This window comes from Rousettus aegyptiacus, unplaced genomic scaffold (assembly GCF_014176215.1).
Source record: "Rousettus aegyptiacus isolate mRouAeg1 unplaced genomic scaffold, mRouAeg1.p scaffold_m13_p_10, whole genome shotgun sequence".
In the NCBI taxonomy this organism is placed as follows: domain Eukaryota; kingdom Metazoa; phylum Chordata; class Mammalia; order Chiroptera; family Pteropodidae; genus Rousettus; species Rousettus aegyptiacus.
This window is the reverse complement of record NW_023416285.1, coordinates 42,550-69,976: the sequence shown is the minus strand read 5'-3', so window position 1 is coordinate 69,976 and position 27,427 is coordinate 42,550. Positions and strand designations below refer to the sequence as shown.

At 54.2% G+C, this 27,427-nt stretch overlaps 1 protein-coding gene across 5 annotated transcripts; it reads right to left on the bottom strand.

The window, feature by feature from the left end:
- On the bottom strand, positions 1-23,169 carry PIGG (phosphatidylinositol glycan anchor biosynthesis class G). Of its 5 annotated transcripts, none has more exons than XM_016159309.2 (13): positions 22,777-22,930; positions 21,707-21,912; positions 16,083-16,292; positions 14,660-14,848; positions 13,634-13,775; positions 11,945-12,157; positions 7,915-8,132; positions 7,297-7,578; positions 6,113-6,570; positions 5,123-5,314; positions 2,621-2,930; positions 1,483-1,646; positions 1-298 (listed from the first exon to the last, which is right to left on the bottom strand). In XM_016159309.2, exons 1-13 carry the CDS (start codon positions 22,928-22,930, stop codon positions 61-63), a joined length of 2,976 nt encoding a protein of 991 aa, XP_016014795.2. In that variant the 3' UTR covers positions 1-60. The 5 variants fall into 5 exon arrangements, with proteins under 5 accessions (XP_016014795.2, XP_016014794.2, XP_016014797.2 ...); XM_016159308.2 differs by having other exon boundaries at positions 61-425; positions 22,777-23,169; XM_016159311.2 differs by lacking the exon at positions 22,777-22,930 and adding an exon at positions 22,536-22,770 and having other exon boundaries at positions 61-425.
- Between the last annotated feature and the right edge of the window lie 4,258 nt (positions 23,170-27,427).

Genomic DNA, 27,427 nt, shown 5'->3' with positions numbered 1-27,427 from the left:
TATTTTAAAGTGATCTTTTATTAAACTACTTACCATTTAATCTAAATTCAAGTACGGTAATCAAAGATATTGAAGCCACCCATCAGAATTGTAGAATTCATGTCTTTTTAAAAAAATCATCTTGCCTTTAAACATATTCTTATTAATCAAATCCATGAAGTAAATAGTAGACTTTAAAAATATATTATTTTCCAGGGTCTTGAGAGCTTGGCTGAGACTTCGTGTTGGTCTGGTCCATGGCTGTGAAGAATGCGCAGACAGCAGCTGTGATGAGCAGATGCATTCCCTCGTAGAGAAGCTTTGGAGAAAACACACTCCATATGAACAAGTGGTAACGCAGGGAAGTCACCAAGACGAGATACGCAGAAACGGGAAGAGAACAGATCAGTGCGTAGCAGAAGCAAGCGTGACGCAGCGCTGAGCCGCTGTCGACAGAGAAGAAAGTGGGCATTAGTGACGACCCTTCTGCGCCACGTGAGGCAGAAACATGTTCGTGATAAAAATTCGTATTTGGAAACGACTGGGTAATCATTGCTTCCGGCCCCCCATCTGGATCTGGTCAGTCTGGTGGCAGGGGCGTCCGTGCTTCGGACGGGCACGCAGGTGCCCGAGGGGACAACAGGTGCAGGCAGGCACCTCCGGTCACTCTCCAGTGCCACCGCAGCCTGCAAAGTATTTCTGAAAAATGCACCTCCAAATTCTGCAGGGTTATGTATTTAAAAATTATGTGTATATTATATATTATAATATTACATCACATATATTATAAAATATCCACAATGAAAGGAAAAGCACACAAGAATGAGGTGCGAGTCTTAGGTCTTCTCTGTGCTGTGAATGGAGCATCTGCTTGGTCTGATCTGATCTGTGGTCACTGTCCCGAGTGTTTGCCAAACTAACAGGGAGGGAGAGTATTTCTGAAATGGGAGCCACCCCTCAAAGCACATGGACCTCCTCCCTCTGTTTTCAAACCATCGACACAACCATCACATGAACCTAACCTATCTTTTGAGGCAGGGCTCCCCAGTAACCGGGCCATGGACCGCTACTGGTCCATGGCCTGTTAGGAAGCGGGTCACAGAGCAGGTGGGCTCCACTAGGGCTCCAGGCTACCAGGTAGGGGGCGCCCAGGGAGCTGGGTCCTGAGGCATGACTTCTTCACCTCCTGGGGCCACTGCACCAACGCCTGGGAAAGGGAAACTCGGGAGGTGTGCCCTCCCTGACTACGGTGAGGTGGGCAGTGCCCAGGTCACTGCCCCCAGGTCACTGCCCCCTGCATCTCAGTCTCACGAAGTGGACAGGGGCCCGCCGTGGCCACGCCCAGTGGGTCGCCACGCCTGTAACCTCAGAGGACGGTGACCTGCACTTGAGGGGAACGGACAGAAGACCTACAGTGTGGACCACTGCTGCCGTCCACACTGCTGGGCTCCCAGCCTGGGGCCTCCCCGCGGCAGACTCTGGCGAAGGACGGAGAGGCTCTACCTGCTGCTCTCTGAGCTCAGGAAGTTCACCAAGTGGCTGGCCCACAGCACGGGCCCCGTGTACGTCGCAAACGCCGTCAGGAACACAGCCGGGACCTCCACGTAGGTGCTCAGGCCCACAAAGCCTGCCGAGACGTCCACCGTGGCGACGTTGTTGGAGTTTCCCTGGAACACGGAGAACCGCGCTGATGCGGCTGCTGTGGCCGCGAAAAGGTACAGACAGCTGTGCTCACGGCGGTGTCGACGCATCGGAGCCGTGGCCTCCCAGCCTCTCCGTCCCGTGCCGGCCCTGGACAAGCTGTCCCTGACCTGCCCATCTCCAAAAAACCACAGCCCTAACTCTGCTGATGGACTGGGGCAAATGCCGAATTCCCTCAGATCTACCTACTCAAGATACTGCTCCCCAGGGGCCCCATCCGAGGGCCACAGTTGACCCCGGGAGGCGCCGCTGCAGGCTGAAGGTGGGCCGGCTGCTCTGTCGCTTGGCGTGTGGGTGAGTGCCAGAAGCCAGGTCCTGGCTGGTCACTGCCCAGGCCTGGCAAGTGACCTGCTGCCACGCGGCTGGCCTGCACAAGAGGGCAGGGTTTGGCTCAAGGGAAGGGTCGCCTTGGGCTTAGCCCCTCTCCACTCTGTACTGGACCTGGTGACCTTCCCTCAGACGGTCAGGACACTCGCAAATCTGACAGCGCAAGCGTGTCTCTGCCCAGCCGAGGCTCCTGTGCAGGGCAGTTTGTCCAACCACCCAGGACACAGTCCTGGCTGCCGTTGGTGGCTCTGCGAACCCCACGCCCTCCTCCTCTGGCTACTGGGAGAAGATGTGACACACGCTGGGCCCCAGTGTCCAGTGCTGACAGCTGGAAAAGGCACAAGACGCAGGCGCCGTCCTCCTCGGACGCGGCCGCGGGGACGCGACGTGCTGCCCCAGCTGCCCGTGCTCCGCACGCAGACGTCTGTCTAACGTAGGCCGCTGGGTGGCATCTCACTGGACGCAGCGGGATTCACGCGCAACCCGCTGATGGTCCTTTCACGGAACAAATGTAACTTTCCAAAGGGAAGTTTCCTTCTCAAAGGAAAACTAAAAGACAAGTGACGCATAAAAAGTCAGTCGCCTTCCACCCGTGACGATGAAGACAACGTACCTGAAAGTAGAAGAACGCCTGACCGAACCAGTAGTGCATGATGGTGACCTCGGCTGCGTCGTGCCTCAGCGGCTTCCAGATGCACCTGGCCATGACCGTCTGGATCAGGAGGCCGAGCACCAGGACGGGCAGGTTGTGTGGCCGCAGCAGCAGTGCTGCCAGGAGGACCAGCCCGCTGTGCAGTTCCCACAAGCCCGCGGCCCTGACTTTGGGGTCTGCAGTGGTGACTTGGGATCTCAGCAAGTCTCTGGTGCCCGTGAACAGAATGCCAAGGACAAAGACGTAAACAAAACGAGCTTCGACAATACCCCTGGAAAAGGCAAAGCAAACGAGCTTCGTTAGCCCCAGCTACAGAAATCCATGCACGTGCTTCCCCACGAAGACTGCGTGTCTACTTAGCCAAGTAGGCGAGCGACAGCGCTGCCCATCGGGAACTCCATGGAGACAAGGTGTTTCGTAAATCAAATATTCTATATATACTAGAAAAACTGGTCATTTAAAGTAATGCTAAATAAATATTTTAATAAAATAACCACAATAACATAAACTGTTTTTGAAAAAAAATGAATTTTCCTATCTCGGATTTTCTTAGGAAGGTGTATGTGTTAAAAAACATTTTACTGCTTTTGGTACAATCAGTTTAACTGGAACAGTCCGACCACTGTCCATCGTGTGCCTGGCAGCATGGAACACGAGCCCAGTGCACGGCCCGCCACAGCGCCACAGCCTGGCCAAGGAGCCGAGGCCGGGCGCGACCCCACAGCCACGCGGGGAGCTGAGCGCATGACGGCCCCTCGGGGCTAACGGAGGACTCAGCAGAGGCCTGAGTAAGGAGAGCCGGTCCTGAGGGAGTGGTGGGCTCTACCTCTGGGGGACGCAGGGCAGGCTGACGGGCAAACCGGACAAGGACAGCACCGGATGCCGACCCAGCCAGTGCCGCACCCGCACACCGAGGACCCCGGCCACCAGCCTCCACACCAGCCGAGCCTGGGCTTCCGGGGGGAAAGCCAGCAGGGCTCCCACTAGAAGGAGGGCTTCGGGCAGTGGCGCACTGCAGCATCTGGGACTAGGGTAGCAAGAGGCAGCTACGAAGGGCAGCTCTAGGACGGGGGTGGATCCGGAACCAGGATGGATCTAGAGCCAGGTAGCTCGGGGCGGGAAACAGAAGCGTGCGAACCGAGCTGTGTAAGTTAATACTAGGCTGTCCTGGCCTCTGATGGGGGTACCAACAAGGGACACACCACTGTACCCTGAAAGGTCATGTGAGTGATCCAAACTTTGAAGTGATTGATGCTGAAATTAGATGCATCGATCTGAGAGGAAATGAGAAATTCATCCACATATCACGCTTTGAGATTTAAACAAACAGCCCTGCATTGAACACCCTGAAATGTGATTTCCGGTCTTGACATCTGCCCAGTGTCAAACTCTGAAGTGAAGAGCCGTGGAGATGTCTGCACACCATGCTCTCCCCATCCGACCTCCCTGTCCAGGTGAAGGCCCACCACCCTGCCGTCACCTTGACTCCTCAGACCAAGTGGCGGGTTGTCACAGGTGTGCCCTTGTGCCCCTTGGCCACCCACATGGCCTGGCACGGCCCTCAGCTTTCATCTTGACCTTATAAAAGAAGATATTTGTTTTTCTTTCTCTGATTAGGAAAGTGATACCAAAATGAGTGGAAAAGGAACATCGAATCCACCCATGATCACGCCTTATATATAATCACAACTAGTTACACATCTTAGTCTTTCACATAAACATGGAAAACTATGAACGTTCTTCGTAAGCTCAGGTCATTCCATAGGTGCGCAGCCTACTGGTCCACACCTGCATGTGTTCTAAAGAAAACACTACTTCCTGAGTGCTCACTGGCCGCGAGGCCCCAGCACGCAGCTCTCGCGTGACTCGAGGCTCGTCCCAGCCTGCCGGCTGATACGCTTGTTTTTCAGAGAGCGCGCCCGTCCCCAAGCTCAGGCCCCGTCTCCTGTCGCGTCTGGAGATCGGTTCCCTAACGGGATGTGGGCTGCGGGGGCCAGAGGGTGGGACGCACTGGAGGTTCCCCACGTGGTTCCTAACCTTCCACAATGGCCTCTGCTCGCCGTTAACAAGAGAAGCAGAAGGCGAATTCACGACGGAGCCGCACGCGGCTCCCTGCGCCACTGGGGCTCGGCGGAAACACGGCACGGGCTGGGGCTCGGCTTCGCTTCCCCACTGCTGGGAAGCTCCCACTCGCTGTTAGCGCCCTCATCGCTTTTAGAGTGTGTTTTTCCAGAACCTCTTATTTTAAGAAATAAACCTCAAACATCTACTCCCAAGTTATTTTTCTCTCTCCTACCAGAACAAAGAAGGTAACAGGATCAGTTCACTGTGACGCCTGAGTGAGGGTCTGGTGAATGCTGATGAAATCACAGACTCCTGCGTCCCAAAGACTGCATGGCAATTTTAGGCCATAAAACATCAAACGGACCTAACACGGTCTGTCAGGTCTGCCAGCACACTTACTGAGAAATGTCTTTGCTGCCTTGTCGCCATGGGAGCAGCACGTTTCCAAGGGCCGCCCGGTAGCAGTAGACGCCCAGCAGGCCGAGCGCCATGGCGATCTTCGAGGCCCGGGAACACCGCCGCTGGACCAGCGCGAAAAGCACGACGAGGGAGAGCGCGGCCAGGACGGACAGCTCGGCTTTGCGGTCGGAGCTGAAGCGAGACGGAAACGCCAAAATCACATAAGCACGACCGCTGAGGTCACGGGTCCGCACGACGCGGCTGCGGGCTGCGCTGAGTCCTTACTGGCTTTCCTGAGCATTTCCCTGTCAGTCCCACTGGTCCCGCCTGTAGGGAGGGAATGTGCCTCCTCCTGCCCTGAGCCCCCTTCCCGCTGGCACTTTCTACAGAAGCTCCTCGCAGCAGATGGCGACCCTGCCCGCCACGCTCTCGGGAAACCGCCTCGCACCCTGCCCTGCCCTTTAGCTTTCTAAGTCTGCACCGATGCACGAATACAGCGCATCCACGCCCACACGCTGACCTTCCCTGTCCTAGCCGTTGCCCTCACTCTTTCGCCCGTGACACCATGAGGTCTTCCTGCCACTCTGAGAGGCTTGGAGGTGGGTGGAGAGCCACCTGCATGACCGGCACAGAGGCCCGTCAGCTGGGAGGGAGCCATGAGGCAGAGCCCCCGGGGCTCTGACACACACTCGCCCAGCCCTGCGTCTTCTGGCAGGAGGTGGCAAGTGGCAGAATTACCTTCTTGCTGTGGTTATCACTGAAGACTCGCAGGTCTTCGAACAACAGCAAGTTTTTTTAGCAATAAAAACCCGAACGTACTAGGATAGACTCAGATAAATATACCTTTCGACATCAATTCATGGGTTGTGGTATATTTTCCCATTACTTCAGATCTCAAATATCATTTCTATCCCAAATATGAAAAATAGGCCTAAATTTTGAGAGGAGTGTCTGCATGGCCAGTCGGCTGAGGAAGGACTGGCTGCTCACCTGGTGAGCCAGTGGCCCAGGTCGGGGCGGTGGGCCCACTGCACGCCCGTCTGGTTCAGGGGCCGCAGCAGACGGCAACAGGCGAGGATCAGCCACGGGCTCGCCAGCAACACCCATTTCTCGTGGCCTGGGCGCGTGGCCAGGGACGCAGGGCTCTCGTGTGTTCCCCAGAGCTCTGCCCCGTCTCCACCGGGCTTCCTGCCCTGTAGAGTGGCTGCTACACAGTCACATACGTCGGCCATGTGCGGGCAGCATTGGAGCCCCCGGTCGGGTCCCGGAAAGCAGTTCTTGTAGACTTGGTGACACAAAGCCAGACACAGGGTGTTGACAAGGAAGTACCAGGTCTGGTGTTCCTCCTCGATGAAGCTGCTGGCACCCAGACTCACGACATGGCCCACGGTCCCCAACAAGATAAGAAGCTCTAACTCTGACCACCTCGAGCCGGAACCAGCTGGACTCTGTCACAAGGAAGATGTGTTTGTAAAGGATAACTCTGAAATCGCGTGTACCTTAGCTGCGTGGATTGAAAGCTCTTGCTCACGGAACACCACGTGCTGTGACATACGCCTGCGGCTCCTCACAGCCAATCTCCTTGGGGCACGGCCACAGATGCTCGGCCCCAGGCCCGCTCGGCCGTGCCGCAGCTCCGGGACCCAGCCCTCCACAGCGCGCGTCCTCCGTTCTCGGAGTCTGGGCCTTCAGCGGCCAAGCTCCTTGGAACCAAAGAACGCCAAGGGTACTTTCCACCAAACTGTACCTCTAATTTCTTCATTAAGTCTTTCAAAATGACAAAGTTGGCATCACAGTACTACCCTTGAAACATACTAACTTAAAGCACCTAAGGCTAAAAATGAGAATTCAGTGACTGTCATTCGACAACGACTCGACATATGTCCTAGGGATCACGTGCAGCTAGTGTGCTACAGACAGTCACCAGGCACGAGCCAGGCCCTAGAACATCGCATGGCCTCGGGAAACCTCTGCTCTCGCGGGGAGAAAGATGTGTTACGGGCAGCATGTGACTTCCTCAGGTACGGGCAGGCACGGAAGGCATCACACGGCCCTTGTGCTGGGTCCCTCAGGCCCTGGGCACTGGCCCCGACTGTGTGACCCTCCCCGTCGTCACCCTGCCCCCACAAGCAGCTGATGAGCAAAGATGTTGCATCTGGGGGAACCAGCCTCACCTTCCGCAGAAGCTTTCCATCCAGAAATGTCTTGGCGAGAGCGGACGCGACCACACAGAGCAGGGCGGAGACGAGCAGCATCACCACGCCCGCCGCCGGCCACGGCAGGCTGCAGAAGTAGCAGGAGCGCCCGGCCGAGGTGCATACCATGACGTGAAGGCCGAGCAGGGCCAGGGACGTCAAGTAAAAGAGCAGGGAGAACACCGGTGACGACAGCGGGACGTCCAGCTCTGCCTCGCTGCTCAGCGCCTGCGGGATGCTGAGCAGCAGCAGGACGAGGACCTGCAGCAGAGCACGGCAGCAGTGTCCGCGATGGCCGGGCCGCTCTGGACCCGCGCCGCCCGCTCCAGTGTCGGGAGCAGAAGGGAGCCCCAGAAACACCATTTCTGACAAGGTGCCGAGGATGGACGCCCGCGGCCACGGGGGGCAGGCCCCGTGAGGCCCGACAGGACTCTGTGCGTAGGGACACAGTGGAAGAGTTTGACAAGCGAGAAAACTCATCGTTTTCCATTTCCTGAAACTCTGTACTTTAAACTAGAAAGTTCTGGCTGAGTTATCAAATCAGTTTGACAGCCTGTGTGTGTCCCTCCCCATCGTCACCTACCACGAGCACCGTACCTCCAACACCACGACAGTCCCCACTGCCATCGAGTAGGCGTCATAGTGGGCCACCTGTCTGCTCAGGGACAGGCTCAGGGTCCTCAGGGTGTCCAAATACTGCCGCCGAACCTTGGCTCCCAGGCTGACGAGGACTTCTGAGTTACTGCTCTCCAAATACAGTCTGATCCAGTTTGCGTGCAATCTTTCTGCCACTTTAAACTGCTGAAACCCAGGCTCTAACAAGAAGAGGAAGGGATGACACGCACACGCCTGGCCTCTGGGGATGCAGGCCTCACGGCGTGCGGTAAACCCGTTAGACACGCACACGCCTGGCCTCCGGGGATGCAGGCCTCACGGCGTGCGGTAAACCCGTTAGACACGCACACGCCTGGCCTCCGGGGATGCAGGCCTCACGGCGTGCGGTAAACCCGTTAGACACGCACACGCCTGGCCTCCGGGGATGCAGGCCTCACGGCGTGCGGTAAAGCCTGATGCCTGGCACAGACAAGCCACGCCCGGGCGGTGTGTTCTGGGCGGTGGGGTCAGCACCCCGCCAGCCCGCCCCTCCCCTCTGCACGCGTGACGCAGCACGTGGGCAGAAGCTCCTGCCCCCCCACCTCCCACACTGGCTTCACCCCGCCGCCGCCTCTGGTCTCCCTCCACCTTCTTCAATGCGCGACCCAGAAAACACTCAAGAATGCGTCGTGTTAACGGGCCCTGACCGTACGAGCTTTCCAGCGCTCGCGCACTGACGCCTGCTCCACCGCACCCACCCCCAGGGCCGCTGGCCTCTTGCCGACCACCCATGGCTCCCACCTCTGACCCACTCCCGCGATCACAAGGCCTCTCTGGAACGGGATGGCAGGCGCCAAGCCCCTCCTGCCGCGACGCAGTGCCACGTCTCCAATGTGCCACACTGCCTAGAGGACCCGCCTCCGATGCAAAGTCAGGACTGGGGACAGCCTCCGGGAGACGCACTGCCCCAGCTGCTGCCGGCTCCCCCTTTGAGATGCAGTGGCACGCTGCCCAAGGTCAAGGGGCTGCCTTCCCTCCTTTCAGAGCCGGACGAGACTTAACTTGTGCCTTGACTGGTCTCTGTGAAGTAAGACTTTCTTTTCTAGGGATCCCTGGTATTTAGCGCTCCTGACTCCCAGCAGAGCCCTTCCAAAGTGGCTGTGCCTTTCTGAGGGCCCAGCCCTGCCCGCCAGTGGTGTACCCACCCACCCCAGCCTGCCCTGATCACAGCCAAGACAGAACTCTCACCACCTGTCCTGCACAGCTGGCCCAAGGAGTACAGATCCCCCCCCCCACTGCTGCTGGCACTGGCTCACCTGTACCATGTGCTGGATGCTGGCATGACTCTTAGTCCCTCACTCCTGTCCTCTCCCCGTGACCGATGAGACAGGGACAGTTACCACACCCATTCCAGAGAGCAGACAACTCGGATGCCAGTTCCCAGGATCTAAACTCGGGGAGTCTGGATCGAGGCCAGCACCCTTACCTGCTACGCGCTACCACCCTGAGTCACAGACGCGGGGGCTGCTCTATCTAACCCCCGCCTCCCAGGGTCACAGAGACGTAGGGGGCGCCTGTGTGAACATCCAAACAAACACTCGCTAACAAGCGCTGACTCAGTGCTACGTGCTGCGTCGTTCCGGCTTGCTCAGGCCGGTGCGCCAGCAGGATTCTCACAGATGCACGTCATCGCAGACTGTGGAAAATGCCACGGAGGAAAAGGACGGGAATAACGCGGGACTCCTGGTAGTGGAGAGGGAACTGACTTGACTGGGGTTGAGGGTAGGGGACGAGGAAGGTGGGACATTTAAGCTGAAATGTGAAGGGTGCCCAGGCGTTCACCAGGTGAACACAGGGGAAGAATGTCCAGTCAATGGGACTGGCACGTGCGTAGGTCCTGAGGTGGGAAAGGCCTGCCTCATGTGAACCAATAGGAAGTCAGACGAGTGGCGGCGAGTTGTGTCGCGTCGGGCTGGACGTCACGAGGGCTGGAAACGTACTTCAGCGTCAGATGCGTCCGCAGTTTGGTTTCGGGACATGCGGTCACGGACGGTGCGGACTGAGGGAGGCGTAAGGCCCGCGAACGTGTTCTCAGTCCAGGGCCTGGGCTGTGCTCTCATTTCACAGGCTCATTTCTGGCCACACCCTGCAGTTCTCGATGCTCCCTACCTGGCTGCTCCTGAAATGAGCAAACGGCCCCCACCGTTCTTGTGTTTCTGGTGTCCTCGCTACTGGTTGTCAGCACAAGAGGAAAGACACACGTTACTAGCAACAACGAATTTGCGAAAGCTGCTGGGCTCGCAAGTCACTGCTGAAAATAACTAAGATAAGTGTCGTCTCCGGCCTGGCCTAAGATGTCCACTGTGGCCGGGTCCCACCTTGACAAAGAGCTGGCGCTCCCTAAGTCCACCTGCCACTTAGGACATCGGGGTCCCAGTCGGTCCCTGCTGGCGGGGCTTGTCTTCCACAAGCAACTCACGGTCAGTTTACCTCTCAGCAGACCCAGAGGCTTCCCTCTACTAGGTCGTACCCACCATTTCAAATAGAAAACCCGTCAACACCTCATTCAGCGCTACCTCCGACTGAGAGTTGACCCCCTCTAGGTCCCCAGGCAAGTCCCATCCCAGTGTCGCACACATCACCCTGCACGCACCCGGACAGGTCAGACTACCTCACCTCGAAGCACTGTTCCAGGGAGCTGCTCTCCCCTGTTATGGAACATCCCTACCAGCGAAACACCCCCTGGTTTCTCCTGGATTAAAATCCAAATGTTCCACCTCAGACAACAGCCCGCCCCCTGCTCCCAGCAGAGCCGCGGCGACCGCTGCGCCCTGTCCCGCACCTGCGCCGTCCCGCACCTGCGCCCTGTCCCGCACCTGCGCCCTGTCCCGCACCTGTGCCCTGTCCCGCACCTGCACTCTGCTGGACAGGCTCTGTCCGAGTGCTGCACACGTAGTCTGTTCTCAAGTCACTGGAAGCATTGCTTGCCAGATGGGCGGCTGATTCTCAAACTCTCAGTTTGTTTTACTATGGGCAGCACTCGACACAGCTCCTCGCCCCGTCTTGAAGTTCTTTCTCTGCCTGGCTTCGTGGCTTCGTGGCTTCGTGAACACCAAGTCCTTGCCCCACGAGCACCCACCGCGGGGCTTGCTGCTCCTGTGGCTGCCCCGCCCTGGCCACGATCACTCAGCTCTTTCACCTTTTGCCGGTCACCTGGAAACCCCAAGTCACTTCTACGCCTCTGACTTGCTCGTGCCTTGTGCATAGCGCGTGTGCCACCTTCAAAACGCACCTGGATGCACCTCCACTGCCACTGCCTGGGCTCCCACCTGGGCTCACTGAGGCTCCGCAGCAGCCCCCGCCTTTCCTGCAGTGCCAGGCAGGACCCTCTGCACGGTCCGAGAGCCTGGGAAGATGCAAGTGGAAGATCCGGGCTCTGCAGGGAAGCCTGCAGGAGTCTCCCGCCCACCCGGTGTCCCAGAGGCCCTCATATCCCTCTGACCTCATGTCCTCTGCCTTCCTCAGAGTTCGCCATGCTCCAGCCCCTCTGGCCCCTGGTCACTCCTTGAATGTGTGGGCACGTCCCCCACACAGGACCCTGCACCTGCCACCATGCTCCCCCCCAGGCTCAAAGGCCAGGCCAGCCTGACGGCCCTCGCCCCCTGCACTCTCCACCCCCTGCCCAGTTCACGTTTCCCTAAGGCACCTGTCACCCTCTGACACTGACTGCCACTTCCCTCTCTCTCCCTGTCCTCGAAGGTAATAAGCTCCCGAGGCAGAGCCCTCATGCTGCTGTTTCCAACGCTTTTAAAAGCCAAACAGGAACTTATGAAAAAAAGTGCACATCTGTGGAATGAATAAATTAATGAAAGAGCTTGATCTGACTCTAGCACTTGTGGGTATTGCCAACGGGTAGTAGACGGGGTCTCGGAAGACAGCGACACAATTCCACGCAGGCAGAGACAGACGAGGTGCACAGAAGACAACGGCAGGCAGATGGTCTGATGACGTCGGCAACTGCCGATGGACTCACCTTTCTTAAATGACGGTATGTTCTCTCGCAACAATTTGCTAAGCTGTACTGTGTTTAAATGTAAAAATCTCAGCTGCTCTCTCATTGCCTTTCCTTCTATGATGGGGAACAGAAGACTGCCCACGCTGTGCTTGGGGATGGGCAGCCCGAGCCCCACCGCCAGGGTTGCAGCCAAGTCAGTCTGCTGAACACGCTTTGGATGTCTGATGTCACCTAGGGAAAAAAAACAGTTTAGGTGACAGGCCCTAGGCCGTCCATGATTTAGTCATTCTCGAATCTGACCTATAACTGGCCTTGAACATCACCTCTGCAAAAGCGCCCCAATATAATGAGAGCAGACTGTGGAGCACACTTACTATAAATTGTCAAAACTAAGAGAGTCTAACAGCTCGGTGTGACAACAACAGAGGCAACGGCTTAGTAGAGCCATCAAAGAAAAGGACAGCACAACCAAGAATGCTGTCATCCCGAAGTGGCTGTGCCCTCACAGGAGTGGCAGCCGAGACTACTCACTGCAAGGAAAGACATCACTGAAAGGGTGCCGCCAAGTCACTCAACACACAAAAGAGCAAACAAGGACGACAGGCCTGGAGGTGAGGGGATCAGTATCCAGAATTGTTGGATACAATTATTATTTAAGATGTTAAGTTTTTATTAAAAACTATGAGCAATTATGCAAAGAAACAAGAAAGTACGACCCAAACATAAAAACAGCAGGTGGCAGAACCTCCCTGTGACAGGCCTGGCCATCAGAGCTGTGAGACCCAGTCTCTCGAGCAGCTGTCACCAACACATTCAAGGACCCAAAGGGAACCATGCGTGAAAGGTGAAGGGAAGCATGACAACAAGGTCTCATCAGAAAACATCAATAAAAAGACAGAAACTACAAAAAAAGAGTCCGGTAGAAACTCTGAAGTTGAATAAAAAAGGACTGAAATGAAAAACTCAATGTAGTAGCTCGGAAGCAGATTTCAAAATAGCAGAATAATCTAATTTAAGGACAAGTTGATAAAAATTGTGCAATATGAGAAAAACAAAAGATTTCTCAGATTTGATGAAAAACATGAATCTACACATCCAATAAGCTAAATAAACTCCAAACTGGATACACACAAAGCACATGGATGCGTCATAATAAAGACACCGAGAGATAGACGGGAGCCCCAGTCAGTGTGCAGCTGACGCCTCACGACAGCCACGACAGGCAAGGGGCCACAGCTGAGGAGGCGAAGGCCAGGCTCCAGTGTGGGGAGAGGCAGGCCGCATGGGTCAGAGGGGCCGTGTGTCTTCGGGGGAGAGCTGGGGTGTGCCAACCAGGACAGACGGGTCCTTTGTTCAGCCCGCTCTGACTAGTCCTACTCAATATATAGTTTCAAATATACTACTCAATATATAGTTTCAAATAATGGCTCTTTTAAAAATAAGTTTAAGTATTTACATTCCTTCTGGTTCTACCTGCAGCTCTAGGCAGTCACATTCACACAGCAATGTTCTCACAAAGAATAGCTGTATTTTAAGAATCAGGGCAAGAAGCCTAAACTCCCCTCCTGACTGATCCTGGCCCCGTTACTTCTTGTTTGCTCAGGATATTTCAAAAGTAGCTTACAAAATCGTTTTTAAAATTACAACCAGACGACAGAAAACAAATGAAATACGGTTCCAACAGGTTAAACAGCCCTACGTTCTCACCAGGTTTCCTTTCAAACGCAGAACTGATGAAGATCAGAGGAGTGTTCACTTCCTCCGTGGAGGAGGCTCCGTGACCTCCCGCTTCAGACATGCCATGATCGGCGCAGAGAACCAGCAAATTGGGCAAAAGAGTCTCCCTTTCCTGGAAGGCAAAGGAGAGCTATTTCAACCACACTGAAACCGAGAGCACATGACCTTGTTACGCTTTGCTTTAGCTTCATTTTATAAGTAGTAGTTCTTTCTAAATGAGTTAGTTTCTTTTTAAATCTATGAGCTTGGAGTCAGATCAAAAGGTGAAGGTCAAATAAGGTCATACGTAAAACAAACAGAATCTCGTGGAGGCCGCACAGCACAGGAGGCTCATGCTCGGGGCCCTCGGGGCGGAAGGTCTGGTTCCGCTCTGCCTATGACGGCAGCAGCGTTCAGGCGGCCCCTCGACCGTCCAAGGTGGCCGCCGCCTCCCTGCACCTGCGGCTCCGACCAATGGGCTTGGTCGGCCTCACACACGCCTGGCAGGCTCTGCCTGGCCCTTGTTCTTCACCTGGCAACAGCACACCTGCCTCCAAGTGTCTGCTCACACCTCACGCGGCTACTCGGACCATGCTGGTTAAAGTTGTATCCTCTCTCTCCGATGCTGCTCCCCACTCCTGGCCGACGTTTTCCTCTGGCACCAATCGCTATCAAGAATACTCGGTATTCATTTACTATGCTTCTTGTTTGCCTCCTGGCTAGAGCAGAAGCTCCACCGGTCCCCAGACAGGAATGGCGAGAGAGGAGGCATTCAGGAACCGTGAGCTGGAGGACGGGTATGGCAGAGACGCTCACAGCCGCTCTGCTGCAGGGCTGCCGGGAGACCCAGGCAGTGCGGGGGGGGGGGGGGGGGGCGTCGTAACGCGCCCCGCGTGTGCACATGCTGCCTGAGCAGTGGTGGGGGACGGGGGGACACGGTCCCGCAGGGCGACCCGCGTTCACGTCGGCAGCTTTATTTCTAGGAAGCGGTGGCACTGCGGTACGCCAGCACCTCACCTCTGCCAGCAGCGAGGTGTGGATCTTCACCAGGACACCGTCCATCTCGCTGAGCTTGCGCCCGATCAGCGGGCTGCTGGGCCCAGAAGTGTGGCCGATGTGGTCCAGCCCGAGGTAGTGCAGGATTAACACATCCCAGTCCCCTCTTTTCAGTACTTTGTCCAAATGCCTCGTCACATTGTCATCCACCTTCAAAGGGGAAAAGTCCACATGAACAGCTCTAACTCCCCTTGATCTTCACCTCCCCCAAGGAAAAAGTGATATGCTTGTTATAAATTATGGGGGTTTATTTTAGGTAACAGGACTTGTGGGAGCTTGAAAAAGAAAAAAAACCTCATGAAAAATTCAGCAAACGGTAGCAGTAGATCAAGTTAATATCGTTTTTTTAACGTCTCCAGGTAACAGACAGAATGTATTATACAGATAATTTAAATGAGCAAGGTTTGCTCTGACCAAAGAAAACAAAAAACAAAAAACAAAATGTGCGAGATCACTACTGGGGCTTAGCTGGGCAAATGACTGAGTTGAACAGGTGCTAAGTTGTCATGAAGTACCTAAGGGCTAAGGGCAGCTCACTAAGACAGAACAGGACCTTGCATCTACTTGTGTCCTGCGAGGCTGTTCTTGGAGGGAAGACACGCAGCGCTCAGTGGTCAGAAGTCGAGCAGCCCCCAACACAGCCGCTGGCTTGCTCAGCCCTACCCCGAGTCCCCCTCCCTCCCACGGAGGGACTGTATTCAGGACGGGGGCCCCAGTCACTGCTGGACAGTGGCCACTGTGTCTGCACAGGCCAGCGCAGCAGAGGGCGCTAATGTAAGCGGACTGTAGGTGCTTTGCCAGGCCCAGAAAATGGAGGGGTGCAAGGCCAACGCCAAGCACGTGCGCTACTGCCCCACGGGCCCCCCATAACTATGGCCCTAACGACGCACTTCCCTTGTTGGGGCTGATGCCCCTCAGGACCAGGCTCCACCCAGCTCACCAGCTGCCCTCATTCCTCCCGGTGCAGACACCGTCCTGCTCAAAGAAGCAGCAACCTCGAGGATCCAGGCAGCACACGGACCCTTGGGCTCTGCCTCGGACAGAGGCTGCCACCCCATCCTGTCCACGTGGGAAGTCCCCGCTCCCCTGTCAAAACTTGGTTTACATGGCTCTGTGCTGGGAAGCCCTTCCTGACCCTTCGGGCCCCACCTAGAGTGCTCGGCTGCTCTAGCCCCGGGGCTCCAGAGAGTCTCCTCACACCTGTCAGGGCTCGTGCCCCCAGGTTGTGAGTGATTACGGGAACGGACAAGGCCGACGGCGTCTCCACACTACTCCCAGCACATAAACAAACGCCCCACACGGAACGACGCGGCCTCCTCCTGACTGAACGCGCCGGGTCCTGCACCCACTCCCATGCCACGTGTTTCTTACTGGGAAAACTGACCTCTGTGTAATCTGACACAAAAAAAGAAGTTGTTCCATCATATTCCACGAAATGCTTTGGGAACAGTTTCACCCATGTGTCATCTCCGTAAAAGATCATTCTTTTCCCAGCTGCTTTTGCCTGTGTGATCACGTTGTCCTCCAGCAGTGCGGGAGAATTGAGGTTCCTGATGATATCTACAAAGCCAGGGAGGCTCCCTGTTACCAAGGCCTGCGAGAGTAAACATTCACAGATTAGCCCATAGAGTCCGAAGTGCAGCGTGGGAAGGGTGCTGAAAATCATTTTACAGATGGAAGATACAGCCTTAATTGAGGGCATCCCCAAGACTGGAGGCTGGGTCAGGGTCAGGATAAAGGGGGAACACTTCACCCCGATTCTGGGCAAAGCCAAAAAACTAAGAAGTGAAGACCTGACCCTATTTCCCTCAAGGAAGGGTAAGGAGGTGGCTGTGGTGTCTCTGGGTTATGAGGTCTGAAGCAAAAGGCCAAGTGTGGTATGTGCGGAGAATCCACGATCTGGGTCTCACCTGAGCTTCCAACTGCTCCAAGTGACCAGCAAATGCCACCTACTCATCTTACAACCCAGAGACTCCAACGCCCATACCCGAGTGAAAGGGCAGCGTCTCACCTGCCCGGGGAGGAAGGTGGTTTCAGCGTGATCACAGGAATTCGCACAGTGCCATGGCCCGGAACACCGGGGGGACCCCAAGGTGGCACCATATCTGCTGGGAGGAGGGCGTGGGGGTGACATTCCTCACACCTTTCTGACCTAGGATTGAGTCGAAGACTTCCGCATTTCAGCAGACTCTAAGAGGCCACACGATGGGTCATGGTTCTGTGACCTGGGTTTTCCAATAGCCCACTCACTAGTGTCCAGGAACCTATGCAATGGAAATAGGCAGGAATCTGCACCACACCAAAGGTGTGACAATTCTGTCAAGACTTCATTAACAGCAAATAAGTGCAAATGTGAATTAAGGGGACCTCTAGAATGTGAGTGAGGAGCTCAACAAATCCTCCCCTCAAGAGCAACAATAAAACCAGATAAAACTGTCAGAAACAACCATTTCTGGATTCTGAAAAGTCGCCAAAAACGTACAATGAATCTAGAGGTTCTTATTCCAGACTAACTGCTAAACCCTAGCTGTGAGCGCCGGGGCCACTGTGACTGGGCTGCCCCCACCCTCCAAATCTGGGAAGCAAAGGCCATGAGGACCAGGAGGATCACCTGATTGGGAACTCCACAGACAAGTGTCATGCCAAGGATGTGAGACCAACAGAAAGGCCAACACCACAGGCACCTGAGGCTTCAACGCTGGTTGTGGTAAGAGACCACCCCCAATTTAAAAGGGGGATTTGAGGAATGAGGCAGCTGCAGCCGACCTCTCTAAGCCCCACTTGTTCCTGGGGTCTGAAGGGCTGCATGCACATTCAGGAGAGACCAGAGAGCGCCAAGGTACCTGGCCCTCTAGGATGAGCAGGATGCCCTGCTCAAACAGAAAGCGAGAGTCAGGGCAGACTTCTAAACGCCAGACAGTGAGTGTGAGCCCACCCACACATGCACCTGCAGAGTAAAATCTGGCCCCGTCAAGCCAGGCTGACCCTTAGAAAGCCAGCTAAAAAAGAAAGAAAAGAAAGAGAGAGAGAGAGAGGGAGGGGGGGGGGAGGGAGGGAGAGAGAGAGAGAGAGAGAGAGAGAGAGAGAGAGAGAGAGAGAGAGAGAGAGAGAGAGAAGAATTAAGCACATAACTTAGCAGAGACATCGGTTACTGCACACCGAAGGGGAGACAAACTCTCCAGAACAAGTCTGGCAAAGTCACCACACAGACATAGTAGCAACAAAAACATTCACCGCTCCAGGGTGGGGATCAGAATCTCCGGGGGAGGTGGGGTGGCACGGACATACACCTTCGTTACATCTCATCGAGCTGTACATGTAAAAATGTGCTGTACTGTATAAAAATTCTATCTCAATAAAGTTATTTTAAAAATGTGAGCCACTCTCTTCCCTCCAAATTCTACTCTAGAGATAACCGGTTACTTTTCGTACCTTTTCTACTTTTGCACGTATATGTACAACCACGGATAGACAAAGGTCCACTTTTTACCAAAATAGTAACAAACTATATAAACAGCTCTACAACTTGCTTTTCTTTTCCAATTAGTAATGGATCATGGACGTCTTTCTCCAGAAAACAGCTACTTCATTTTTTTAAACAGCTATCAAGTGCTCCAGTGTTCGGGTCTTCAATATATTTAATCAAAACTGTCTTAATGGGTATTAATTTTAAAGTTTTCAATGGAAGTGAGCTAAGACCTGAAGGTTGAAGTGCTGTCCAGGTGAGATGAGGTGGGCTTTCTAGGTGGAAATGTAGTAAACTGCCAAGGCCCCAAGGCAGGAGGAGGGCGGTGCACTCGGGGACCCGCACCACGTATGACCATGTGAACAAGGCACGGTGAGACAGACAGCAGCTTGGATGAGGGTGGAAGGGTAAACGGGGCCAGGAGCACACAGCCCCGAAGCCTGGGATACCAGGGAGAGCGTAGGCCACGGCGGGTATTAAGAGCAGAGAGCTGACTGGTCCTAGGACATGATCTGGGCAGGAGAGATGCTGGGGGCCGCAGTAGACTGGACGAGGGTGGTGGCCATGAGGTGCCAGTCCGGTCACAGTCATACCAACAGTATTAAGACACATGCTCACCTCATTTCATGTGAAAGAGCAGGTTACCATCGACCTTCAAATTTTTACAATGTGCTAGACAAAAACTGGCCTAACACATTGTTCGCCTTGCTCTGACTGCTAGTAAAGAGTCTTCTCATCTTTACTGGCTGTTTCAATTTCTTCCTTTGTGGGTTTCTTTATATCCTTGTCCAATTGCCACTGGACTTCTGTCCTTGATTGGATCCTCTCTGCATATCATGGGCTTAACATCTAGTATTTTATGTCAACTGTAAATGATTTTTCCAGTTCACGGTTTGTCAGCTGACTATGTTTATAATGTCTTCTGCCACATAAAAGTTTTCTGTTTTCATGTAGTTGAATCTGTCCATCCATTCTCCTGGGGCTTTTACAAGGCACTCCCCTCCTTCTCACACTGGCTTGGGTTCCTACTGACATTTTGAAGGAGGGCAGAAACAACATGGCATCCCCTTCACCTGAGGGAGCATGCAAGCAGCAAGTGAGTTTTAGCTGGGAGCCCTAGGAAATGTAACTGGGAGCTCAAGCCTATCAGTTCGTTGGAGGTTCCCCACAGTTGCTATGGCCTCAGGAACAGTTTTTTTTTTGTTTTTGTTTTTGTTTTTGTTTTTGCATTTGGAGACTAAGGAAGGCTCTGCAAAGACTCCTGAGAAGGCTGTGAGTTGCTGACTCTGTTCTGTGGTACTGCTCTTAACACAGTGTGACCAACTGAGACTCTGGAACCAAAAGCGGCCTTACACTCCAGTTTCTGATTCCAGTTGTGACATTACCATTTGAAGCCTGCTTCCCCATTGGGAAGGTGTGTAAGACAGTGGTGCCTATCTCACGGAGCCCAGCTCGCATGGCCACCATGGCAGAGCGTGTAGTGACGCCTGCAGTATGCACTCACGGCAGCAGCAGTCAGTACCTGCTGCTTATTGTGACTATAAACTTCCCGAAGAGAAAGGCACTTGAAAATTAGTTACATAATTTTATAAAGAAGCTAATGCAGGCCCCTAACGTGTAAGTGCTACGACAATAGTCTTCAGACATTAAGATCAGCGTTTCATGACAATTGTATTGACACCTCAAGGTGACTAAGTCCCTGCCCTAACTAGAAGAGTGGCAGGGGACACGTTCCTTAGCTGACACCACTGAACCCTACCTAACCCTCACTACAGCACAGACTTCTACTTTTAGCTTCTCCTGAAGGGGAATGAGGAGCAAGAGCCTGCAAAAGACTGAAAACAAAACTAAATGGAACCAAACACTGGTTTGTGACTTGAAACAAACAGGCTGGAGATGGGGGTCCCTGATAAGCACACTGGCTGATGTGCAGGTCTGAGCAGAAGCTGGGCGTAAGCACGCACACGTTTCCTTACAAATCTGCCCAGACTCCTGACTGCACTTTTCTCACCAGAACAAAGAAGAAATGGGCTCCTTCCACACTTCTGATGGCGCAGATGGAGCAGACAGACAGTCTGCCTCCTAGAGCTCGGGAGCTGAGTCCTTCCTGCTGGCTTTCATGGGAGCGGGCTCAGCAGAGTGACCATTCCTGAGAGGCTGTCCCTGAGCACTCTGCCTAGAGGCACCCTCCCCCACTCCTATCACTCCCTGTCACATTCTCCTCCATTATTTCTCTTATTGCATGTATCACTCTCTGAAACTATCTTGATTACTTATTTGTAAACTTACATATTTTCTGTCCCCTCGATTAGAAAGTAATCTCCAGGAGGACAGGACAGTTGCTCTCTGGTTCTTCACTGAATCCCTCTTAACTAGTATGGTGTGTGATACATAGCAGATGCTCAATAAATACTGCTGAATGAAGGACACGCCACATCCAAAAGTGGCAGAGTGGGAGCGTCGATCCCTTCAATCCCCGTTTTGTTCTTCCAGGAAACATTTACTGAGCACCTACTAAATGCTGCCTCCTAGCTTTAAATCAGGAAATGGCTCCTTTTCATCCAATAGTAAGGGGTCACATGGTCAGCCGTAGACTAAGGCTCAGAGACTTTTACATGAGTGACCATGCAATCTATTCACAGATTTTTAAGCTCCTCTGTCCCTTTCTGCCCCCACCCCTACACGCATCCTTCCAGTCTAAACTTGACTGTAACTCCCTTGGACAGGCTTTTCTGACCCCCCCTAACTCCCCGCCCCCGGAATCTAAATTGAGCCCTCCTACTGGCACTGAGCAATGCATCCTGTTCTTTTTCATTAGATATTAATCACACTTTACAACTGCACATTTATTCGCATGTTCATTTGTTTAATGGCTATTTCTCTCCTTAGAGACTAAAATCTCCACGAAGGCAGAGACACTACGTTCCCTCAACTGTATATCCATTACAACATTAGCACAGAGTAGTTTTTCAATAAATAGTTTTAAAGCTTTACTCTTTTATCCGTAGTTCTTGGGTAAAGCACTATGTACTTCAAAGCCACTCTCGCTAGGCTGAACACCTATCTGAACCGAGTTTCTGTAGTGGAAACAGTGATAACCGTCGAGGCCAGATCTTGCTGGTTTGCTTACTGTGTATACTACAGTGCTGGACAAGTCCTCCCCTATAAAGTCAAGAGATTGAACTAGATAACCCTTCAGGCACCTTCCAGGATTGAAACAGACTACTGACAATTAAAGAAAAGAACAGGTAAGCAAGGAGGATGGTATCTCTGAGACTAGGCTGGCCTGCACGATCTGGCTCTACAGCCTTTCTGCGCTCCCGTGAAGCATGAGCTCTGGCTACCTCCACAGGGACACGAATCATGGTGCTAGTTCCACCACACTTGAGAGGCATCTTCAGCATTCTATTGCCCCAGCCAGGCTGACAGCATCAAACTAATTACCACTTATTTAGACTCCAAGAAAAAGACTACAGAGAGCCCTTCTAAACCCCTGAAAGAGCCAAACCATGATTCGTAAACTTTTACATCAAACTCTTTACCTTGATTCGAGGCATAGTAACTGTAGGTGGCTTTGCTTCAGCCACAAAACTGTGAGATGCTCCTTTTTCCACGAGGTAAGTTGTATAGGGCATAAATTTCACACCCTTTGACCCAAACACGAAATCATCTCTCAAGGCATCTATCAGCACAATAACAACTTTACCGAAGAGAGGTGGTGGGAGTTTGGTCCAATTGGAACTGGCTCCTAAAAGTATTTGAAAGAATAAAGGAAATTGAATTTTAAACTTTATTTAGCATTCAGGCACCTTATAATCTACTTTCTACCTACTTCTCCAGCACATACCCTGTTATGTCTACACATACAGACCTAAAGAAAAAGGTGGATTCCTGCTAGACACTGCTGGTGGTAGTGGGGCATCGAGTAAGCTCAGGGAGTCCGTTTTAATTGCCTGTAGCATGGTGAGTAGTACTGGGACAGGGGAGTCCCATCATGAGGATCCTCGAAGTAAACACATTACTTTGCTTAATGGAAGGGTGAGCAATTTACAGTGTGTTTACATGGTTAGTAGCTGGTATTGTGTGGACCTTGTCCAAAACCGGAGTACCCTTACGTAGTACATTTTGCTGGGTGGATGAGAACTAGGAAGGTGTCTATGCAGTGTTAACTACTGGTAAAAATGGAGTCTTCGAGGAATGTCATAGGAAAAAAAAAAAAAGCCAAAAGTCGGCAGGAACTTCTGCTGTGACTCACTGAGCAAAAAGGATGTCAGGAGCAGGGAATGGCTCAAAGCCTACTCAGGGAAGGAACTGGGGGTGTCACTGACTAAGCTGAGCTGGAGAAGCGAGGCCCGGGTGTGAAGAGCTTACTTTTCGGTGACCAGGGAGGAGGGTCGAAGTAGGGCTTACAGGGGTGGTCGCCACAGACTTGTAGGATAGTGAAAAAGATGCTGGAGCGGTCAGAAGGGGGGGGGGGTCCTGGGGGTGAGGACCAGAACGGAAGAGACCAGCCAGGAGGCCCGGGAAGAAGTTCAAGAGGCGGGGCTCAGAAGGAGGTTCCTCCGGGCAAAACTGGGCCCGCGGAGCGGAGACGCCGGGAAAGTGTTCGTACCAGCCGAGGGTTCAGGCGCTGGGGGCTCTGCTTGGTGCTCGGTCCCGGAAGAGGAACGAACGGGAACCGGAAAGAATCCCCGAAGGAATAGTGCGACCCCGAGCACCTCGATCACTACGCAGCACGCAGCGAAGGTCCCGGAGCCCAGCCGCATCGTGCCCACCCGCCGGGCGGGAATCCTGGCGCCAGTCGGACACTCGCCCCAGCGGCACCTGCTTCCGGCTCTAAGGAAGAGCCTCAGAGCGAACGCTAACTGATGGACCTGACAGGTGCCAACGCCGTGAGTCCCACGTCAGTCGGCGCACCAGAAATACGCCAAACGAGCGCGCACTTCCCGGCGCCCAGCGGCCCTGACTTCTGACGCTCCTTGACGTGCGTCCAGCGCGCCGGCCCGCGAATCCCCCCCCCCCCGTGAGGTCCCGCCCACCGCGCGCCGCCGCGAACGCACGCCCCGCTCCTCCCCGCGTGAGGCCCCGCCCACTGCGCGCCGCCGCGAACGCACGCCCCGCTCCTCCCCGCGTGAGGCCCCGCCCACCGCGCGCCGCCGCGAACGCACGCCCCGCTCCTCCCCCCGTGAGGCCCCGCCCACCGCGCGCCGCCGCGAACGCACGCCCCGCTCCTCCCCCCGTGAGGCCCCGCCCATGGCGATGTGTGAAATGTCGCCTGCGTTCCCCAGGGGTGGGGCACGACGCCTCCCCGTCAAGGTGAGTCGTGTGAGGAAAAGGTTGGAAAAGTGAGGCGTAAACCTGAGGAGAGAGGCAGAGGGTGCCGGGAAGCTCGCGTGGGCGCCGGGGGAGGGCCGGGTGTGGACAGCGGAACCCGAACGGCGCGGGGCCGGTCCCCGCGCACCTGGGCCTCGCGGTCTTCGCCAGGCCTCCGATGCCAGGCGGACCCCGGTCAGGCGAGGGCCTCATGACGCGGGAGCGGACCTGGATGTTCCTAGAAGACCGCACTTTCTAGTTATTGTGAACACGCAGAAACCCGGCAGTGGCCGCGCAGTAGAAAGTGCTCGCTATTCCGCCGCCGGATGCCCGGCCGCCCGCGCTCGCCGCATGTGCCGCCTCACGCAAGTGCTGTAGGACGTTGCGCCCCAGACCGGGACACTTCCACAGACCGGCGGCAAAGCCCCAAATGACGTCGCCGCGGTCTCTGCATCATGACCCCGTCCTCAGGTCCATCTCGCCTGTCGCGCCTGCCCCAGCTGTGCGAAGGACCCTCCTCCCCTCAGGTCCAGGGTTCCTGGGGCTGTTCCTCAGACCGACCCTCGCCTTCACACATTGATGGCTATAAAGGGTACAGATGACACCTACCCAGGTCTGCCTAATGTCTCCTGTTCACACTCAGGTCCAGCAGTTCCAGGAGGAACGCCCTGGGCTGGCGCCGTGATTCCCCTGTGACCTCCTCCCCCACACAGCTCCCACAGGACCCCACCACAAACTCTTCATGTGACACCCATGTGACCCAATGTGACCTTAAAGCAACCAACTCTGTGCGATTCTTATGTGACTACCATGATCCCACATAACATGTCCCCTGTGTGACTCCACCGTGATCCCTGTATGACCCCCAGTGACATCCAGGTGACCCTCCCCATGAACCCATGTGACTGCCTGATATGGGAGCAACCGTCTCCCATTGTGTGGTTTTATACTGAGGTCTCGTGGACTCGGAGAGCCACGTGCGTCCATGGTTCAGCCCCCGTGGCCTTCGGAAACCTGGCCAGCAGTGGATTCCAGGTGACGGAATAGTTTTTGAGCCTCCACTGTGGGAGGACAGTGAGAGGACAGTGCCTCTGTCTTCTGTCCTCAGGGCGCTGCAGCCCTGACCCTATGAGCCCCTTTCTCCCGTGGGCTTCAGACCCTGCAGCTGTGCAGGGGGCCGTCAGTGACCTGCAGCCCGACCCAACACCTGTTCTCATGCCCAAGGCCAGTGCCTCAGCTTCCCTTTGGGAACTCATACTGCCTGCTTCCAGCCCAAACAGTTTCAGAGGGCTGCCCCCACATCTGGCCAATCTCACATTCCGCCTCCTGGGTGCTCTGATGGGTTCAAGGATGAAAATGTTGCCCAAGCCAGGGCAAAGACATTTAAAACTGTCACTTTTCATGGAACCCAAGGGAAGAAGAAACCTTTCCTGGCAGAATGGATGGCGAGTGGGTGTCAGCCTGGGGTGACTGGAGGCTCCTGAGACAGTGAGGGAAATCGTGTCTGTGACGGGGGCCACCCGAAGGCACTTCGGATGGAGGGCTGGTGAGGGACCAGATTCCACTGCGACAGCGTAAGAGCCTTATTAATTTATTTTACTTCAGTAAGTGTGTCTAGTTCCTTGCAATCAAAAAAAGTGCTAGCAGACGCAGCAGAGTCTGTAATTTCTGAGACTCCCTCTGTATGGCATGGCCCAGGTGGGGGAGATGAGGACACTGGGTTGGGTCCGGTCTTAGGGGAGCTACCCATCAACTTTGTCCCTGCTCCTCCCCTGTCCTGGGAGAGAGAAAGACCTGAACAGTGAGAGAGCCTGCAGTGGGGAAGAGATCCCTGGAAGATTAATTGGTCTGTTTCTATTTTCCTTATGTTAGGGTTTGTTTTATTAATGTGTATTTTTACTAAGAAATCACCCATTTCCTCTTTGATGTAATATGTTACTCTTGACTTTTAATTTCTTCTCTCTAGTATTTTACGTGACTGTTAGAATTAATAAACACATTTCAATTCATTATTGCTCACAGAAGTCCGTATTTCGTTTAGGTTCCTGCCTTCAGGCTCCGTCCCAGTGCTGGTGCCTCTGTCTGTTAAAGCCCTCACTGCCCATCCAACCAGAGAGGTTAGTGCTGACAGCTGGGGTACTGGTGACAGAATTGGGGTGTCATGATAGGAATCAAGACCGAGAGAAGAAACCGGAGCCTGATGGAGTCTCTGCATTGTGCCAATGATAGAGACTTTATTCTCCAGGCCGTGGGAACCTGTGAGTGGTTCTATGCATAGGAAGTGACGGGATTAGATCCCTAATTGAGAAAGATCAAGCTGGTCACAGTATGGGGTTGGACTGGACAAGAGAGGGACAGGAAGGAGGGAGACGAGTGAGAGGTCTGGAGCTGAGGCAGGAGCTGTGAGTGTGAAGAGGACCAGGAGCATGGAGTCCAGAAAGGGGCTGTGGTTAGTGCCGTCCTGTGGACAAAGCACTTAGGGGGGCTTGGACTACTCGGGCACCCATAGGAGAGCTCATTCTGCCAAAAGGAGACGATTTGCTAAAGTCTTCATTTATCTGGCCCTGGAAAGTAGAGGAAGGACGGGGAAGGAAAGAGGGAGGGGGAGTGCCGAGCACGTCTTGGGCAGGTGCTGACATCACCACCTCACCGTGCCCTCACAGCCCCCTGACAGGAAGCGGTTATCCCCATCTAACAGATGAGAGACTGAGTTTCCATTTTTTTTTTTTTTGTCTGAAGTCACACAGCTAGTAGGTAGTGGTGCCAGGAGTCAGCCTTGCACCTGTCTGGGCTCAGGCACTCCCCCACAAGGAAACCGCCATCACATACTCCATCCTGAGCAGCCGGGGAGCTCCTGGGAGCTGGGACCCCAGAAGAGGGGAACATGGGCAGAAGCAGACTGTGCCCTGGACTGGGGAAGAGCAGATGTAAAAGGACAGGTAGATGTAGAAGTCTGGAGTCATCGTTGTAGGAATCTGGTGCTGGCTGTACCCCTGTGAGGCCCCAGGCCACCTCCCTCCTTCCCACTTGTCCTTGTCTGTATGTGCTCAAGGTCCACCCCCAAAACCAGCTTGGGCGAGTGTATGTCAAGGTGGACCATTAGGTTATTTGCAAATTTTCTTCAAATGGAAGGACCAAGTTCAATCCAATGCTGCAAGGACAACTTGGATCACTCTGTCCAGGGTTCCATGTGTGCATGCTCTTCTGGCCCAGGCAGGCCTCGGTTCTGGACTTTCGGTGGTGTCAAAATCAGTCTTCGGTTTAAGTACTATGAAATGGTACCCGCATCATCTGGCAAATGGGAACAGTAGCTGAGGTAAGGCCGGTGAAGGGCCTAAAACAACATTTTTCTTAACGATGAGCTTGGTACCAGGGTCTGGAGTCTCATTTTAATGTGGAGCTTGCAAAGAAACTCTCTTCTCTGCCACCATCTAGTGAGTGTATTTGGAATGACACGAGATGAGGATTACCAGGAAAATTTGTTCTCTGCTGCCATCTACTATGCATTTTGGGAATAACACCAGAGTGGAGGTCACCAGGAAATCTTTTCTCTCTCCAAAGGCTTCTGAGACAAAGAAGGTGTCAGACCCAAGGTGGTGCCCCAGGTGCAGCCATCTGTGCCCTGGAAGCTGCCCACTGGAACATGAAGTCCACAAGGTGAACCCGGCCTAGGGCTTGGCACACCCTGAATCAACTGCTTTCTCACCTGTGCGACCTGGGCATGCCTCACGCCACTGCAACTTCCCCGGAGCAGTTTTTGAAGTAACACTTGTTTGACAGCCTCTGTAAGTCACTGCATCTGGGGGCAATGGGGTGCAGGCCAAAGATTTACTTTTCAGCCCAGGAGGACCAAACTAAAAGGAACTCAGGTCTGAGAGCAGAAAGCTGGGGTGTAGAAGGACCACAGAGAGGCCTGAAGGAGGCAGACTGCAGCCTTCAGGGGGAGCTGG